At 43.2% G+C, this 20162-nt stretch overlaps 1 protein-coding gene across 1 annotated transcript in view; it reads left to right on the top strand.

The window, feature by feature from the left end:
- Positions 1-20162, top strand: part of CADPS (calcium dependent secretion activator) — a 461448-nt gene that overhangs the window by 99796 nt on the left and 341490 nt on the right. The window contains exons 2-3 of the mRNA XM_077760230.1: positions 4013-4126; positions 16680-17012. Of these exons, the coding sequence (XP_077616356.1) occupies positions 4013-4126; positions 16680-17012 (447 nt within the window). The remainder of the gene's footprint in view (positions 1-4012; positions 4127-16679; positions 17013-20162) is intronic.

Below are 20162 nucleotides of genomic sequence, written 5' to 3'. Positions count from 1 at the left end.
GGGTCGGCATCAAAACCCAGACATAAGCATAGTTCTGCTTCTAGAATCTGTGCCCCTGACTCTCTCAGTGAGAGCTTGAGGTATGCAGGGAAGTGAGGGATGTTTTATGGGACTTCATGTTGGATGTTCTCTGAATCTGACTCATGTTAATGTGCCTGAAGGCCTTCTCCTTTTAAGCATTTTATATTCTGTAATCTCTTCCCTCTGAAATTCTAAAACATACTTTTGTGGGGTTGTTGTTGTTATTTTGTATGTGTTTTCCTCTCTATCTTGACTACAGCGTCCCTGAGAACAATCCCTTATTTTCTTGAATTCCCCATTGCTCAGGCCCGGCCTCTGAGATCAGAGGCTGAATTGTTTTGCTGACCACCGAAACCTCAGGATGTGTGGTAGGACCAGGCAGGTAATAGATGCTCTGTAAATCTTTCTGGAAGAACTGACTACTCTGCTTATTTAACAAAGGTTAGAGTGATAATGGATTTGGCTTGGGTCAACAATCGATCTTCATCCTTCACAGGGTGTGTGCCTCCTTTTATTTCCGTCACTTGAGACTGAAGGCAAAAGCAAGGAGTGATGGTGGCCATTCCCTCTCCTCCTCCGTTACCTCACCCCATCCCACCCCCAAGATCATGCAGAGTTATTGGTATTGACCCAGTGTTGGAAGAAATTCTGAATGTAAATTCTGTGAGATGCCTTGGTTGGTATTATACTCTACTATGAGGATTTGTGGCTTAGGCCGGTGAAGGCTGGCCTACTTGATAGAAATTTATGTTATGGTGTCATTTTTATGTGAAAGTCAACTGGTGCCCAATAATTCAATTGAAATGTTTTCAAATGCATACAAATAACCATGATTTTTCTGTGCAACTCCAGCGATACCAGTGTCCTTGGATCCTGGTATCCTGGGTCAGACCAGGAAAGCCTACACGGCTGAGCAGTGCGTTCATTCCATGCTCTAGGCCTGGCCATCCAGAGCGGTGGCCACCAGCCACATGTGACTATTGAACACCTGCAGTTTGGTGATTCTGAATTGAGATATACTGTGGGCATAAAATACTGCCAGATTTCAGAGATACTGTATAAAGAGAGAATGTAAAATATCTCATTAATCATTTACATGATGATTATATGTTGAAATAATATTTTTGACATATTGGCTTCAACAGAGTGTATTAATATTTATTTCGCTTATTTCTTTGTACTTTTTAAGATAAGACTTCTGGAAAATGTAAAATTATACACGTGGCTCACCTCGAACAGTGGTGCTCTAGGACATGAAAAATATCAATCTGTTAAAAACCCACTTCTTTTCTGTCTGTCCCTAACTTCACTAGTCTCACTTTTTCCAAAGTTCCAAAATTAGCTAAAGCCCTCCAGGTCCCAACTCAGTCCATTCTCAAAACTCGACTCTTTGTTTCCTGATTGAATCAAAACTCAAGCCAGGCTTCAGTCTCCTATAGCTCTAAACATTATTTTCTATAGCAAGACTTAAATTGATTCTAATGATAAAAGCACTTTAAATGTATATAGAAACTGGGGTGCCTGGCTGGCTCAGTTGGTGGAGCATGTGACTCTTGATCTTGGGTTGTGAGCAAACCCCACATTGGGTGTAGAGATTACTTAAATTAAAAAAATGTTTTGAATGAATGAATACAGAAACTCATAATTTTAAAAAAGAATTCATGTTATCAAGTAGCTATTACTATGCCAAGGCCCTAAATAGAATTATCACCATTTTCCAAGTGAGATAATTGAGGATGATGTAACATTTATTTATTAAACCAGCCTTATTCCAGAAGGGCTTTTAAGTCTCTGGCCAATTCCGAGGATGTAAGTGACTTTTCCAAGATGACACAATGGTTGATGGAGCCGGGACCAGAATGATCTTCCTCACTCTTTCTTCTACAACAGTTAGACACAGGATCCCATTATCAGTTTATGAAGTATAACTTTTTATAAATAATAGTAAAAACAGTAAAGCTTTTAGCTGGCTTTTCATATAAATTAGAACTGATTAAAGGATATTCAAAGAGAATTTATCTTTCATGCGCTGTGTTCATTTATGCAACAAGTGCTTACAAGTACCTGTCTTGTGTAAGGAACTAAGTTGGCCCTGGGGAAACATCGATGAACAAACACCAGAAGGAGATATATCATCTAACAAATTTAACCATAGCTAACAAGTTTTTAGAATAAAGGGCTATGGAATCTACTCTTAACAACTCTCAAGTATATAATACAGTACTGTTAATGATAGTCACCACGCTGTGCATTAAATCTCCAGAACTTATATCTTAGAGTTGGAAGTTTGTATGCCTTGGTCAGCATCTTCCCATTTCTCCCACCCCTCAGACCCTGGCAACCACTCTCTATTTCTTTGAGCTCAACGTTTTTCAGATTCCACATATAGGTGATAGCATGCAGTACTTGTCTGTCTCTGTCTGCCTTATTTCATTTAGCATAATACCCTCTTGGTCCATCGATGTGTGTGTGTGTGTGTGTGTGTGTGTGTGTGTGTGTGTGTGTGTGTGGGTGCATACATCAGCGATCACTTAGGTTGTTTCCACATCTGTGTCCTTGGGCTGTATACCCAGAAAGGGAATTGCCGGATCATATAGCACTTCTATTTTTAATTTTTTGGGGAAACTCCATATTATTTTCCATAGTGGCTGTACCAGTTTACATTCTCATCAACAGTATGGAAGAAGGGTTCCATTTTCTCTACACCCTTGCCAATAGTTGTTAATTTTTTTTTTTTTTATGATAACCATTCAAACAGGTGTGAGGTGATGAGATATAGTGGCTTTGATTTACACTTCCCTGATAGGTGATGTTGAATACCCTTTCAAGTACCTGTTGGTCATTTGTGTGTCTTCTTTGGAAAAATGTTTAATCAAGTCCTCTGCCCATTTTTTCAATGGATCATTTGTGGGGTTTGTGCTCTTTTATGAGTTTGTTATATATTTTGGATATTAACCCCTTATCCTGTAGATGGTCTGCAAATATTCTCTCACATTCCATAAATTGCCTTCTCATTTTGCTGATTGTTTCTTTTGCTCTGCAGAAGATATTTAGCCTATTGTAGCTCCACTTGTTGACTTTTGCTGTTGTTGCTTTGGTGTCCTATCCAAAAATGCATTGCTAAAACCCATGTCAAGAAGCTTTATCCCTATGTTTTCTTCTAATCGTTTTACAGTTTTGAGACTTACTTTTAAGTCTTTAATTCACTTAACGTTAATTTTTGTGAGCGGTGTAAGATAGGGGGTCCAATATCCTTCTCTTGTGTATGAATATCTGGTGTTTCCAACATCATTTATTGAGGAGGTTGTCCTTTGCCCATTGAGTGTGCTTGTCACTTGTCACTGCCTGTGTATTCATGAGTTGATCTCTGGGTTCTCAATTTTGTTCTGTTGGTCTCTATGTCTGTCGTTATGCTAATACCATACTGTTTTGATGACTACAGATTTGTAAAGCAAGGTATTTCAGACTCCCTGAGGTGCCTGTGTGGTGGTGTGTTTAACAACAACCATCTCTCATGGAAAACAAAACAAAACAAAAACAACAACAAACCAAGAACACCTGACTTACAGCGTTTTCCAGTTTCCATGGTATAAATGTTCCCATCCTGGCTCATATCTAGCTTCCAACAAGATGTTACCGAATGTCGAGTTGGGAAGAGGTGTATGGTAGCGCCCATTATCTATCATTTCCACCCTGCAAATACGATAGAGGTTAGTAACCTCAAAAGCACAGGTAATGGTAAAATGATCAGGAAGCACTGAATTTTGAGTATGCATTGCCTTCGTTTTTGATACAATTTTTTACCTGTAATTTATGTCGTTTTTAGTTAACAACCACCTCACAAGATTCCTGCACATGTAACAGTCAGCTCGCGTGCATCCATACACACCAGCTCTAGCACACCAATGGGACTGGCATCTTCCACGGAAAGTAATCACAATCGTTGTGTAGAACAAGTCCTCACTGTTCCCTCTTTCTCCATTCCTTACAGATCAGCAAACAGCAGCTGCAAACAGTTAAAGACCGGTTTCAGGCTTTCCTCAACGGGGAAACCCAGATTGTGGCGGACGAAGCCTTCATGAACGCCGTCCAGAGTTACTATGAGGTAAGAGTGACCATGCAGAAGAAGGTTAAGACCGCTCAAGCCTAAAGCCCAGAACTTCCAGACTCCTGTTCAGTGGGAACAGCAGCCTTGGCCTCCTATAGGACCATCCCTCCCGAGGCAAATGGGTTGATGATTGGTTACAATTTTTAGAAATAACATCATTTTGTTTGGGAAAACTAAATCAAAGCCAATTGTTTACCGAGATATTATTTGCAAAACACTCCACACATTGCCTGCTTTACATATGATGTCGTTTAGTCTTTACAACAGTCTCGTGAGTTAGGTCTTGATATTCCCATTTTACCAATGAAGCAACTGAGGCAGAGAGAGGTTAGGTCAGTTACTCAAATTCGCACAGCTGTTATAGTGCCACAACTTAAGACTTGAACTGAGTTGGGAGCTTTATTCCACCAACTCCACCCCTTCCTAAAGGATGTTAACACCTCCTTAGATGGTGCCTTCACTAGCTTCCTTGTTCTTTCTATTAAAACGGTGCTGTGAGTTCTTTTCTGTAAGTTAGAACCCCATCCAAAACTCAGTACTGTTCTTAAGAGAAAACCTATAAGGGAGAAAACATCTCCTGAATATACATCACAACAGAATTTTCACCTGTAGACCCCAAAGATTTATTTAATTCCACTAGTATATTTAAAATTTATAATTATTCTTCCATAAGGTGGACATTGGCTATTGTTTATACATTATTAGTGGGTTGGATACACCATCCCTTCCTATAGGCAGTGTTTGCCTGATGTGCATATTTTTAAAAAGTTATCATATGGTCTTTAAAAGACATTTTACTTTATACCAATTTATTTTTATATGAACCAGATAGTCTCTGTATTTGGAATCGTATGCCCCAAATGTTATACCCATTGTCAAGGCTGGGTTAAAACCATTAGAAACCAACTGCTAAGCCTTGAAAAATGGATAGCATCCTACCATATGCAATTCAAGGTAATAACAATAAACTAAAGTAAGTTGAATCCACCAAACTCTGATTTCTTTCCCCCTGGGATTGCTTCACGGATTTCCTTCCTTCTTTCCTTTCTGTTTTTAATTATTAGGTAGCAGATTATTTCAAAATAGAAACTTTGGTGCTTCTGCTTCTCTGTGTTCCACACACATGCTTCTGCCCATCGGGGTCTCCAGTCCTCGGTAGATGCTTTAAAAGTGTTAGTTGATTGATTCAGTCGAACTCCTTCCCACGTGCTCAGGTACTTGGCTTTGTTTATGACAAGAGTAGAGCAAGACTGCAATTAGATTTTGTGCAAATATTATTGATTGGTTTGCTAATTAGAGTTTAATAGCAAACAGCCTTTGTGTCTGTGATGTTTGCTGGGTCCAGTCACAGACTCATTTTACACATTTTCTCAATGAAATTTCTGTTTGGATTTGTTTTAGAAGTCTGCTTCATTTTTATATTTGTTAAATTTAAGCTTTTATATTTCCTTTTACACATAGTATTCATTATTGCCAGTAAGTGTCAGACTTCTCTATCTTATGTGATGCAGCATATCAGTTGAATTCAATGGAATATGGAAATGAGATTCAGCACCATGATGATGGTATGGCAATGAATATCTTAAATCTATTTAACAAAATACTTTGTTGCGAAAATGCCAGGGAATGAAATTAATTCTACCCCCTTTTGTTTTCAAGTTCTGAAAGCCAGTTCAGACCAGGCAGACCCTTATCAATAATTCTCCATGTTTAGAGTTATTCACCAGTTTGTAAATTTGTAATTGCAAGTCTTAATTAGAAAGCCCATTTGACTAATGACATAAATTAAAAGAAAATGCCATTTCTTTCTATTAATGAACTTTGAAAATTAATAGTGATCACTGTGCTAATGAGTCTGGAAATTGTCATTAAATCTATAGTGATGCTGATTTTTTTTTTCTAGAGTAACTAGTTTATTTGAAAGAGCTTCTTTTTAGTCTGAGACTAACAGGCATTGACAAATCACGGAGTAGTTAATATTAAGATTTGAGTAACAGGAAGTAATATAGGGTATTAATTATTTACTGTATTCATTAGTGAACTTTCGAGAGTCTTGAGATGCGCGTTCCCACGAAGTCTAATCCACTGAAACAAAGGTCACTCATCAAGGGATCAAGATGAACACTTTCCTTGGGAGAGTTCCCAGTTCATTACTCTTCCCATTCTCCCTCTCCCTTCACTCTGGGGCAGAGGAGAAGCTAGCATTTCTATCTCCACTGTACTCCAGAATCCGATTGCTTTCCTGTCAGTATCCGTATTGGTCAAGACTCTTTGGATTACAAATGACGGATGCCTAGGTCAAACTGGCTTAAGCCCAAAACGAGATTTATTTGCTGAAGCAACTTAAAAGTCTAGGATAGACCCGGTTTCAGCTGTGGCTGGATCCAGAGACTCCAAAGATCCCAGCACGATGGGTATCTTTCCTCCAGACCTCGGCTTTGTTCTTCCCTGTGTCGGCTTTATTCTTAGGCAGGTTCTCTGCATGTGGAGGATTCTGGCAGCTTCCGGTCATGCCCTACCAGCTTGGCAACCACATCAGCAAAGACAATACCTCTTTGCTGAGAGCCCCCAGCAAAAGGCCCCAGGTGACTTGGTTGGGCTCACATGGATCGTGTGTCCTTTCTGGAGCCAATCACAATGGATGGAGGCTCAGCTAGACCATGGGATCTGTGATCTGCCAGATCCACCTCTGGAGCCCATGAGCAGGCTCAGCCACCTAGAGTGAACCATCTAGAGGGAAAGTGCAGTGATTTGTCATTGAGAAATGAGGGTGCTTTTTACCAGAGGAAGAAGGTTGGAATGTATGCTCTGCAAGCAAAACCAATAGATATCCTTCTAAATCCCCATTCAGTCTCGATCTCAATCTCAATCTCTCCCTCTCTCTCTCTCTCTCTCTCTNAATCTCAATCTCTCTCTCTCTCTCTCTCTTTCCCACACACACACACACACACACACACACACACACACCCACTCCACCCCACCATACCACACCTTCATATCCCAGTTTGCCAATGGTAATGACATGCGGAAAAAACAACTTTTCCTCAAAAAGTTCCGAGAAGACTCCACTAGAATAAGTCATTTTGGTCGTCGGCCTTGTTTTGCTAAAGCAGTAATGGCTTTTCAGCATACTAGAGTAGTAAAGAAAAAAAGAATTTAGATAAAAGGAGTGGGTAGGCTGTGACCTTTTTCCATCTGTGCACCTCCAGCCCAGTCTGAAGCCCACTGGCCAGCATTAGCATCAAGCCGTTCAGGCCTGTGACCTGAGCTGGGCCAGGGTAAAGGGACAGCAGGGTTCCCCCTGGCTCTTGAGAGCCTGCAGGTTTATTTTATCCTTTCCTGGCGGCTCTGATCGTCAAAGCCGATCAGGCAGGGCAGCAGATTAATCCTATAATCTCTTCCATTCCAGCTTTGAGAGCTAGGTGCTGAAGTGGGTGCTTGCTCCGAGATCTAGGAGATCCAACTGGGCAGCTCTGTCCCCTTCCCACAGCTGTGGCCCTGAGACATCAGAGAGCACACCCAGTTCTCCGTAACCCACACACCTTCCCTAATTCTCAGAGCTTTTACGACAAACGTCTATGCTGGAAGCCCTCTCACTGTGCTTCATTTCGGTTCTCTTGCATGCCGGTCCTGGCATCCGAGAAAAGAAGTGGATGGAAAAATGTTACAAAACGTCTGTCACTCAGAGCCTCCCTGGAGGGAAACATGGGGGTTTGGTGGGAGGTGGAGATGTAGTTTGAGGCGGGAGACGCACACACACACCCATTTTAGATACCTGGGCTTCAGCCAGTGAAAACTGCTCCGATTGAGTTTGTTTTGTTTTATGTTTTGCTTTGTTTTGCTTTGTTTTGTTTTGTTCTTGGCCAGTCTCTAACAAAGTCCTGGTTGGTTTTTGCCAATCTAGCTTTGACTGTTGGAGAGGACAGAATTTTGGGGGTGCCTGGGTGGCTCAGTTGGTTAGGTGTCTGACTCGACTTCAGCTCAGGTCATGATCCCATGGTTTGTGAGTTCAAGCCCCACATTAACGCTCTGCACTGACAGCACAGAGCCTGCTGGGGCTTCCCTTTCGCCCTTTCTCTCTGCCCCTCCCCTGCTTGCACGCACTCTCTCTTTCTCTCTCTCTCAAAATAAATAAACATTAAAAAAGAAAACAATTTTACATTTGCTAGCAACAAATTTAACTGGTTACATTAAGGGATGATGATGATGATGATGGTGATGATGATGATGATGATTGTATAACAGCGCAGCAGTAATAACCACAGCAGCAAGTGTCATTAAAGGAAATAACCAAGCTACAGAAAAGAGGGAACCCCAACCGCTCAATATCAGGAAGCTGGGTGGCCTTATAGTGGACACCCCCTCATTGGTCTGAATCTCTGCCGACCCCATTCCATTCTTGTGCCATCCCCCTCTGAAGCTGAAACCCACAAGGGGAAGTCTGACTGGGCAATCTCGGGTTCCAACCTGCCACATGGCTAAGGAAGGACATGCTCCCATGCCTCACAGCCCCACTGAGGCCATGTGTGGTGGCACAGACATTCTCAGACTGAGGGACTGTTACCAGGAGGGAAGGATGGGGGGCAGGCATAAACTACAAATGTCCTCAACACTGGGTGATGCACTATATTCAGTCTCTATGCTCTATGGTGGACCTTTTTTTTTTTTTTTTTTAATCTAAGAAAAGTGGAAGTCAGGTCATATCTGGCTATTTCTCTGAAATGAAGCTCCATTTTCCAATAAGCAAAAACCCCTGTAACTCTTCGGTGGCCTTCAAAGAGATATATATCCATGGGAGAAGAGTAACTACCCATTATAAAGACATTTGTTTTGAGGGTAACACAGAGCAAGGAAGGAGGTGGCGGAGGTCAGAGTGGTCCAGAGGATGTTTTGTGTCTGAAAGATGTGCATTGAATTCTGGTCCCTCTGCGCACTGGCTGGGGCACCTCAGCCAAGTCTGAGCTTCAGGTACTTTACCTGTTCTAGCATCTCCCTACACAATTATTGTCAGGATTAAATTACGCGCACACACACACACACACGCACACACACCCTCACCCTAAATCTGGCACCTGGACAGTAATGTCATAAATATATTAAGGTTGGAGGGGAGGGTGGTGGGCAGCACACATCCGCTGCATAGAAACAGTAGGGGAGAATTGAAAGTTGGTAGAATCAATCCACTTCCTAGTTTCAGGGACTGAGCATGAGGTAGGGGTCGGGGTGGCAAAGTCGAGGTGGGGTTCCAGGGTATAGACCTAGGAAATGGAGCTACTTTTCAGCTAAGCTACTGCTACCTACCATGGGTGTGGGGCCCAGATTTGCTTCCAAAGTTTGCCCCAGCATCTTTTACTTTTTGGTGAAAGATACCTTTCAGATCCAAAGGTACATTTTATTTTAGAAACTAACGTGCTCCTTGTCTCAGTGAAGGTAACTGATGTAAGTTTTCCATGTAGGAAGAGGTGTTTTAAGTGATCATAAAGTAAAACAGAATATAAAAAAGATAACTATATAATATACAAATTATAAAAATAGACCATGTAGAAAAAACCCTAAAGCACATGGTTGGAAAAGCACCTATAATTCCATCGTGCTAGACAATCACTATTAAATATTGGTATGTATCTTTTCAGGTATTTTTAATGTGTCTACACACATAAAGGTAGCTATTTAATTTCTAAATTAAGATGATCAGGAGGGGGTGCCTGGGTGGCTTAGTCGGTTGAGCGTCCGACTTTGGCTCAGGTCATGATCTTGCATTCGTGAGTTCGAACCCCATGTCGGTCTCTATACTGACAGCTCAGAGCCTGGAACCTTCTTTGGATTCTGTCTCCCTCTCTCTCTGCCCCTCCCCTGCTCACACTCTGTCTCTCTCTTTCTCTCTCAAAATAAACATAATAAAAAAAATTTTTTTAAGATTATCAGGAGAACTATTATAAAATAGTAGTAACCCGTTTGTATCATTTAGCACAGTGGGTTTTAATTTCTTTCCTACCTCTGCAGAACTTACACTTATGACATATTCTCATCAGTTTTATTATGTATCCTGTTCTCAGTCCAGGGTCATACTCCCATCCCCCAGCTTCACCTTTTCTCTCCCCTTGGAATTATCTACTTTAACAGTCTGCCAGGACACCTTTTGATGCTAATGAAAAAAATCATATCTTTTTCCATGGCTACATGATACTCTATTGAAAAATAACAGCTAACTCTTAGGACATTTCTTAGTGAATGTAATAAGCACCGTTACAGACCCCGTGCTGACCTATTCACATGCAGTGTTTCAGTGAATCCTTATCCAAATCATACTCGGGAAGGTTGTTAGGATTCCCATTTGAAAGATGGGGCAGCCAAAACTCAGAAAGATTGAGTAACTTGCTCAGGTAACCAAAACAGCAACTGGTAGAGTTGAGACTCGAATCCAGAGCTGTCTGATGCTATGGTCCACTCCTCCCAGTACCTGTGTGGCATTTGTTAGTAGCAATCAGGCCGTAGTGGATTGTGGGTGTTTTTAAACCTTATTTACTCTAATGTGTAGATATTTTTCTTATTTACGTTGGAATGACAGGCTTTTGTGGAGCAGGAAAGGATCTGCAAGTGGGAGCTGGGCCAGCCTTACCCCGTGCCCTGTACAGTCGTTAAGACCTGAAGCGCGTGTGTGCTCCTGAAACAACCTTGACGTTGCTTGCCTCTGGCGGTGGAGGGAAGGACTGATGGATGAGGTCGAGTCACTGAATTGACTGCCCTTCACCATTCTGTATTTATTTGTTTATCTTCCATCTCCCATTATGACCTGTCTGGGAAGCTGGCAGAGGAGCAGGAAGGATTTATGGATGTGTCGCACCGAACTGAGCCTGTGGTTGAAGTCTCTTGCGAAAGTCACCAAAAAACAAAACCGGAANCGCGGGGCTTGAACCCACGAACCGCGAGATCATGACCTGAGCCAAAGTCGGACGCTTAACCGACTGAGCCACCCAGCTGCCCAGGGCGATTTTAGAGACACTCAAGCACACTGGTACTCAGGGGCTCTATTCACTCACTGTAGGGCAAGGCTGGTCCAGCCCCTTCTGACACTTCCCTTCTGACAGGCTGAGAGGCCAAGACAGATGATGTGCCTGGAAAATGAGTTTTTTGCCTCCGCCTTTTCTCCCCGTGGCTGCCTTGCCTCCTGTTTGGCATTTCATCTTTGTTGTCTCCTTGGTGTCCGGTCTCCTTTTTCACACTCCTGACATTCCACTCATCTCCTCTCAATCCAGGGCCTGGCAGTCATTTCTTACATCTGGACAGATGGAGCCCTCTGCTTTCAAAGTCCTTTCAGTTTGTCAGAGAAGAGTGGCTGAATTAACCCCATGGGACAGCAAAGGACAGTGAGGTTTCTAGAAGTTAAGTGACTTGTCTAAGGTCATCCACTGGCAGTTCAGCAAATATTTACTGAGGGGCTCCTTTATACAAAGGAAGGGACTGCATGAAGCAGATGATTGTGTGCAGGATCCAGGGGTCACCCAGCCAGTTATAGATGCCAGCTCGGAACAATGTGCCAACATCATCATTTCTTTTTTTAAAATTTTTGTAACATTTATTTATTTTTGAGAGAGCGAAACACAGCACAAGCAGGGGAGAGGCAGAGAGAGAGGGAGGACACAGAATTGGAAGCAGGCTCCAGGCTCTGAGCTGTCAACACAGAGCCCGACACGGGACTCGAACCCACGAACCATGAGATTATGACCTGAGCCAAAGTCAGAAGCTTAACCGACTGAGCCACCCACGTGCCCCAACATTGTCATTTCTCACCCCTGTTGTCATGCCTCATGGAAAATCTAGCCTCAGTCCGTTGTTTTAAGAGACCAGTGTATTGTGCTTCCTTATTTTCCCTTTACCTCCATGCTCCCATCCAGATATAATCTCAACAGGCTCTCTGCCTTGAGACTCTACTTTGTTGCTGTTGCTCATTCACTCATTCAACACAGCATCAACTATGTGCCAGGCACTGTGTTAGGCGCTCAGAAAAAGAATGGGAAAAAAAACAGCTAAAACTCCTGCCTTCCTGAGACTTATAGTCTAGCTGGAGCTCAGATATTAATCAGTCACAGAGATAAAAGGCCATTCTAGAAGGATTTTGGAGGAAAGGAACATGGTGCTCAGAGCTTATAACGGAGGCCTGACCCGGGTTTTGGGACACTGGTCTGGACAGATGGGAAGAGAGTATGGCTGCATTGTTGATTGAATGTTGTAAGGTACCTCTGATATTCGTTAGAGCTGACCACAAAGAATTAACCCCTTTGCACCCCACTGGTGCTTTGGTAAGTGCACCCCATCTGGTTGACTGCTTGTTCTCTTGGCCCCCTTCAGATTGGTTTGCCCCATTAAAGCCAGAGACTGTGGATTTGATCATGCCATGTCCCTGCTTAAAACCTTCAATAGCTACTCAGCGCCCTTCAGATAAAGACCAGTATCCTTAACGTGGCCTCCATGCCTTCCTCCGTCTGGCTCCTTCTTGCCCCTGGTCTTACCCCTCTCCTCACTGCCACTTACATGGAACCTGCCCCAAGGCAGACCCAGCCACGGTGGCTCTCCCCACTTCCTCAGACACTCGGGCTCTTTACACTTACTGTTCCTACGCTCTGAAATACTCTTTTCACTCTCTTTTTTGAACCCATCATTCCTATGTCATCTCAAAGGAGTTTTCCTCCAGGAAGGCTTTCCTGACTCCCTGCTGGAATATATTCCCGGCAATAGACACATGTGGTCCCACGTCCATCCTCTTGAAAACACTTGTCCCAGGTTACAGTATTTCTGTGGCATTATTAAAGAGTGGCGTCATGGAGGCATGAAGGCTGGATCTGCATCTGTTTTGCTCACCACTGTTGCTGGCGCCTGGCACAGTGGGCACCCAGAGAAAGAACGAACGTGATCGTGAAGAAGAGTATAAACATTACAGCTGGAAGGGCAACCTCCAAATTTTTCAATTCAGTTCTATGTACAGATAAGACATTGGAGACCCAGAGAAGGGAGGTGACTGACCCAAGATCACACAGCAAGTTAGTAGTAGGTCCACTGGCCTGGACTATGGTTTACAGCCCCTGCCTCAATACTATACTCCAGAAACTTCCTCCCTTTGCCTTAAAACTTTGACGTACTTTGAGACGCAGACCTGTAACTGAGACACAGTGTGTTAGGTAGACAGAGAAACTATCTGCATTAAACATTATAGATTTTCAGGTAAATTCTTTAGTTCATTAAGGCTCATAAGGCCTGAGGATTTAGCTGAAGCTTTTCCTCTTTGATTGATTTTTAAATGAACTCTAAGATCTCCACTGAGTACCGGTTCCCAGGCACAGAGGAGCAGGCCACATCCCTTGCCTGTGAAGCAAGCCCTCAGCCCTTTTTCTTTCTAAATGGGTTCATTACGTTGGCGGTAGGTGGAGACCACGTTTCTGACATCTCTCCTCCCCGAGGAAGGCTTTGTAAAGAAGCAGGAGGCAGTGAGATGTCCCCGAAGCAATGTCGTTTCCTGGCGAACGAGGGCATTTCCCAAAGTCCAACAGGGAAGCCAACATCGGTTCTGCCTTTTGAAGGATAGTTGTGCACCTTCTTAAGTGTGACCGGTACACAGCTCACAAGTATCAGATGTTCCCTCTTTATGACTATGAAGCAACAGCCTCACCACCTTGTTTTACACCCCAGAACCACGTAGCTTGTGTCCATTTCCAAACGGTGGGTACTGGCACAGAGGTAAACTGTTCTTCATGGATGGTTTGGTACCAGGACCCAGCCAGCCCCAGCAAAATAACCAAGGGCCCTTCACCAGGCAGGGGAGACCCCTAGGGAAGGAAGGAACCAGAGTGAAGTTAAAAAACAAAACAAAACAAAACAAAAAAACAGAAACAAGAAAGAAACACCCCTTTATAATCAACCAGTTTGAGTTAGCGAGAACAAGCTCCTATCCCTCTCTGGAGTCTTGGTTTTTTGGTCTACACAATAGACTGAATATAATGCCTACCTTCTTCATTCATTCACTTCTAAAGTGCCCGGCTCTGTGTCAGAGATGGGTGATGTTGTGGGGAACAAGACAGGTCCAGTCCTAATGGAGTTTACATTTTAAGAAGGGAGACCTGAAATTCACCCAATACTTGTTTGGTTTTAAGTGAGTATCATTGAGAGGATAAAATGGGATCTAAATCACGGTTAACGTGTAAGTGTCAGACATCATGGCAGGTACCTTGTATATAATAACAACCACCATAGTGGGGTTCCCGTCCACGGTGGTGACCTGGGAAGACCCTGAACTCCCCTCCTCCATGAAGACAACTCAAATCTGCATCTATTTATGGAACAATTCCTCCTGAAGAAGAACTGAGGGCTGACCGAATAGCTTCTGCATGACAAAAACTGAAAAGAGCACACAGAGAACAGTAGGAGATGGGGGCAGGGTGATGGAGGGGACCCACACCCCCAAGGCCCCCAATTGCAGTCGGAACGGATAGTATTGAGGGACCCGGAGCAGATTCACCACCCCTGCGGCACAGAAAAAAGCTACAATTTAAAAGAGCAACTAGGAAAACAAAAGAGCAAGTAGAATGCAAAGGGACCAGCCTTCGAACGCACCAGGCAGCTGGCATGGGAGTTGCTGGAATTCTCTCTGGGTTGTCAAGGCTGGTGGGCAGCACAGTGTATATTCCCTCCATGTGACAGGAGCAGGGTCTGGCCTCAGCAAGCCCGGGGGCCCCAGTCCCCCCAGCCCCAAACTTCCCCCCACCCCCCGCCAGGCCCCAGTCCTGTGCACACCTGGTCGGAGCTCACTGTAGCTCTAGCCGCTGTGACAAGGTGACACAGGTGCCGAGCACACCAGAATAGACCAAGTGGACAGCACTTTGGCTTTGGGTAGTTTGAGCTAGAGCACCCCATCGCACAGTTACCCGCGACCTCGTGGCCCGCACCTGCTGCAGCCCCAGATCCCCCTCCTACGCTAGGGGGCTCCCCTGTGCACACCTGCATGAACTGCCTCAGGGCTCCCCACCCAGAACCTCACCTCGGCTCTACTCACCCCGCTAGGGCACCCCCTGCTGGAGCATGCCGAGACACCCTGACTTGCAAGAGTTGGTGAGGATGTGGAGAAAGAGGAAAGCTTATGCACTGTTGGTCGGAACGTAAATTGAAGCACTCTGGAAAACAGTGTGGAGGTTCCACAAAAAATTAAAAATAGAATTACCGTATGATCCAGTAATTCCTGTACTGGGTATTTACCGAAGAAAGCAAAATACTAATTTGAAAAGATATATGCACCCCCAGTAGCCAAGGTATGGAAGCAACCTAGGTGTCCATCCAGAGATGAGTGGATAACAGACATGTATGTGGGTGTATACACACACGCGCACACGAGAATATTACCCAGGCATAAAAAAGAATGAGATCTTGCTATTTGCTACAACATGGAGGCTATTATGCTAAGTGAAATACATCCGATAGAACATGACAAATACTATATGATCTCACTTATATGTGGAGTCTCAGAACCCAAACAAATGAATAAATAAACAAAAAGCAGAAATGGACCCATACATACAGAGAACCAACTGATGGCTGCCAGAGGGGAGGGAGGTGGGGTCACGGGCAAAAGGGGTGAAGGGGAGTGGGAGATACAAGCTTCCAGTTATGAGGTGAAGAAGTCCTAAGATAAAAAGCAGAACATAGGGAATATAGTCAATGGTACTGTAATAGCATTTATACAGACAGATGGTAGCTACACTGTGGTGAGCATAGCATAGCATACAAACTTGTCAAATCACTGTGTTATATGCCCGAAATGAATGTAACATCATGTGTTGACTATACTTCAATTTAAAAAGTCAAAAAAATAATAATAACCATAATAACAAGCCATCTGGCATTACTCTGGTCCACTTTTTAAAGTGGTTATCATATATTAATCCATTTAATTCTCCCTTAGAAGTACTTATGATGTAGGGGCACCTGGGTAGCTCAGTTAAGTATCTGACTCTCCCTTTCGTCTCAGGTCATGATCTCACGGTTCATGAGTTCAAGCCCTGCACTGGGCTTCATGCTGACAGGCAGAGCCTGCTTGGGATTCTCTTTCTCTCCCTCTGTCTCTGCCCCTCCCCTGCTTGTGTTCTTTCTCTCTGTCAAAATAAATAAACTTAAAAAAAAAACAACCCACCTCTGATGTAGACTGCTATTATCCCATTTTATAGATGAAAACACTGAGGTACCAAGAGATTAACTTGACAAAAGAAACACAGCCATTAGGTACCAGAGAAAGAACTCAGGCAGTTTGAGCACAGTCTATATACTATATCTACCTCTCATGATATTACCACCCGATTTAATCATTTTAACAACCTCGTAAGTACTATTGTTACTTTTCTTTTCCACATTTGGCCAAAAAAAAAAAAAAAAAAAACCATGCATAAGTGACTTCTCTGAGTCCCTCCCGTGGTACCCAGAATGGCAGTGAGCCCAGCCCTGGGCCTCAGGAGATGGGCATTTCCATGGCTAAGTCCCTGATATCTTTCCTGTCCCTGTTCTTGCTCAGGTGTTCCTGAAGAGTGACCGCGTGGCCCGCATGGTGCAGAGTGGGGGCTGCTCTGCCAATGATTCCAGGGAGGTCTTCAAGAAGCACATTGAGAAGCGGGTGCGCAGCCTGCCCGAGATTGATGGCCTCAGCAAGGAGACTGTGCTGAGCTCCTGGATGGCCAAGTTTGATGCCATCTACCGTGGGGAAGAGGACCCCAGGAAGCAGCAGGCCCGGATGACAGCCAGTGCAGCCTCTGAGCTGATTCTGAGCAAGGAGCAACTCTACGAGATGTTCCAGAACATTCTTGGGATCAAGAAGTTTGAGCATCAGCTCCTATACAATGCGTGCCAGGTAAGGTGTCTGTCACCTGGGCCCAGCACTCTGTGAGTGAGTAGGGTCACATTGTGACTTCTGCGTGCCCTAAGCACTGTTGTCTTCATGGCTGCTTCTTGATTTAAAAAAAAATTAATTAAAAGTTATATTTTACAACCGCATCTGTAAAAATTGAATATAATCCAGGCCAGAATATGTTCATGTTTATCTTCTGGTTTTAAATGAAATGAAAGCATTTTTGCAAGCCCCTAAAAGTGTTGTGGGCCGTAGGTACTGTGTATATCCTGTCTAATAGGTAGGTTGGTTTTATGAGTAAGGCCTGCCTCCTTTGTGTTTTCTGAAACAGCTGAAAGCTCAAAATAAGTTTTTAAAAAGATTGTTTTGCCTTTAAAATATATGATGCTTACCAGGTGCGTGGCTTATACTTCCTCAGCTTGGAAGCCAACTGAACTTAGTGCCTCCTCATCAAGAGTGATTATTTAAAATAGAAAGTCTCCAGAAAGCCTGAGTATTTCACATCATTACCATTGTATTAATCTCACTATGAATTTCCAAGTGGATTTGAGGGGGCTGGCTGAGACTATGCTTGGTCCCGTCCAAGGTGGGTCTATATTTCCTCTGGATCAGGAGTTATTCGGTCAACAAATACGTGTTGAATGAGTACCTACTTTGCAGATTTTAATAAGTGTCACTTGGGAGCACTTTTCAAATTCACAGCCCCAGCCCCCAAACCTAGAGATTCTGATTCTGCCTTCTCAGGACAGGGCCCAGGAATCTGCACTGGGCTAGGGTTTCCCTTCCTGGTAGTTTTACTGCCCTTCTCCTTTTAAGAACCGTTGATGAAACTCTTGTACCTTAATTTCCCTGGGCTAACTCTGCCCCTAGGGTAGGTTAAATTAAGACATTATAACATATTGGCTGAGTTGTGCCTTGCTCAGAATCAGACAGACCTAGGTAAATCTTACCATGACCTTCACCGGCTTTGTGGCCTTGGGGAGTTAGTGAACCTCCTCACACATGAGCTTGGGATGAAATTTTTATAAGAATTCAGTGTGTGTAAAGCCCAGAGCAACATGGGATCCTTTATAAATGGTAGCTGTTAAAATATACAATAGTCTACCTGAAGAGTCAAAAAGTCAACAGACAGTATCAGAATAGTGCCTTAAAAGCTTAACATAAGAACTACAAGATTTTAGGGTTGTCTGGGTAGCTCAGTCGGTTGAGCATTGGACATTGGCTCAGGTCATGATCTCACGGTTCACGGGTTCGAGCCCTGCTTTGGGCTCTGTGCTGACAGCTTGGTGCCTGGAGCCTGCTTCAGATTCTGTGTCTCCCTCTCTCTTTGACCCTCTCCCTCTTGTGCTCCATCTTTCAAAAATAAATCCACCTTAAAAATTAAAAAACCCTACAGGATTTTGAGGCTTACTTCTTTCCTTCTTCATGGCTACCTTCCAGTTCAAGGAGCCAGCATCTCTTATAAGATGACCACAGTGTCTACCCAATGGGTGACCCCACCTCCCCTCTTACCTTACAATAATATGCCCACCACACACCAGCTAGAGCAAGGTTTTTCAAATAGAAATTGAACCTGGGGCACCTGGTTGACTTAGTCAGTAAAGTGTCAGACTCAGTCTCAGCTCAGGTCTTGATCTCAAGGTTGTATGGTGAAGCCTCACATGGTGCTCCATGGGGAGTATGGAGCTTCCTTAAAAAAATCACATGTGTATTATATTTTATATATATATATAATGTAAATTATACATATGAATATAATATACAATATTATATATGTTAAGTATATAATATATAATATATAAATTTTATATCTATATAATATATGGATCACATTGCTTTTCTGTTTAAGAATTCCAGTGGCACCCAACACATTTCGAGTGACATCCCAGCTCCTCACCAAGCCTTGAGGCAGAACATGAACCACTCATGCTCACACCATTTTTCCCACACGCTCACTCGCTGGCTTTCTTTCTGTCTCCTCAACACACCAAACTGATTCTGGGTTTTTGCATTTGGTTTTCCTTCACCTTAGAATGCTCTTGGCCAAGACCTTTCCATGACTACCACAGCTTAAATGTCACGTTCTTCAAGAGGTCTTCCAGGACCATCCATCAGAAGTGGGTTTCTTTGCCTACATCTCACAATCACTCTGTATCTCATCCTTTGTTCTGTTTTTAATCATAGCTTTTACCACTCTTTTCCATTTCTTATTCATCTGTTTTTACCTGTTTATTACCTGTCTCACACTTTGCTCCTTTTACCAGAGTGTTAGCCTCATGAAGGTGGTGATTCACCTTTGCCTTATTCACTTGTAATTGCCATAGAAACGATGGCATGAAACAATTCTTGGCACATAGTGGGTGCTCAGTAATTGCCTACTGAATTAATAAATGAATGATTGCAGTTTATTTTAACTGGTAGATAGGGTCTTATTATCAGCCATGATAGCTTACCCAGAACTTTCTGGATATTTTAGTACGTAGGAATCTGTTTATCATTTCATAATACAATACATACATTATATTCCTATTTTCTTCTCAGTCAGCTTGAATTCAGAATACTGATTGCCAACCCAAAGGTTGATATTTTCTTTGAGGGGTCAAGAAATATTTTGAACTGACCAAATAAATCTCAATATGAAATTAAATTAAAATTTTCCTTTTCTATAAAATATTACGACATCCCTACATGGCCCTTTTAGAATGGGATAAGCAGTTGATATTCCTACCTGTCGCCAGGACCACCTTCTCTCCCATAAGAATATGGGCTGTCAAACCGTCTGCTTGAGTTATGAGTAACGCTCAAAATGACAGAGCTAGTTAGGGGCTCGTAAGCCTGCTAGTCACAAAATGATTCCAGAGACTAATTTTTCTTCTGATTACAGCAGCGTATTATGCTTATTTTCTGTCCTTGTTCAAACACCAGCATTCTTCGGATGAATACATCCCCATGCCCTGTCTTACCTTAGTGCTTTTGGGTAAGTGGCAGGATCGTGTTTTCCCCCTAAAGATGAATTATTTAGACTCACAATTTCAACATGTTTTCCACGAGTTAGAAAAGAAACACGGTACAGTTGGTGACCTCAATAAAGAGGTAAACTGAGGCAAGCTCAAAATTGTCCAAGAGACGCGTGTATTTGGGAAGAGCAGAGGC

Source organism: Crocuta crocuta, unplaced genomic scaffold, assembly GCF_008692635.1.
Source record: "Crocuta crocuta isolate KB4526 unplaced genomic scaffold, BGI_CrCroc_1.0 scaffold213, whole genome shotgun sequence".
Taxonomy (NCBI): domain Eukaryota; kingdom Metazoa; phylum Chordata; class Mammalia; order Carnivora; family Hyaenidae; genus Crocuta; species Crocuta crocuta.
The sequence above is the reverse complement of the archived record's forward strand: the minus strand, read 5'-3'. Positions and strand labels throughout refer to the sequence as shown.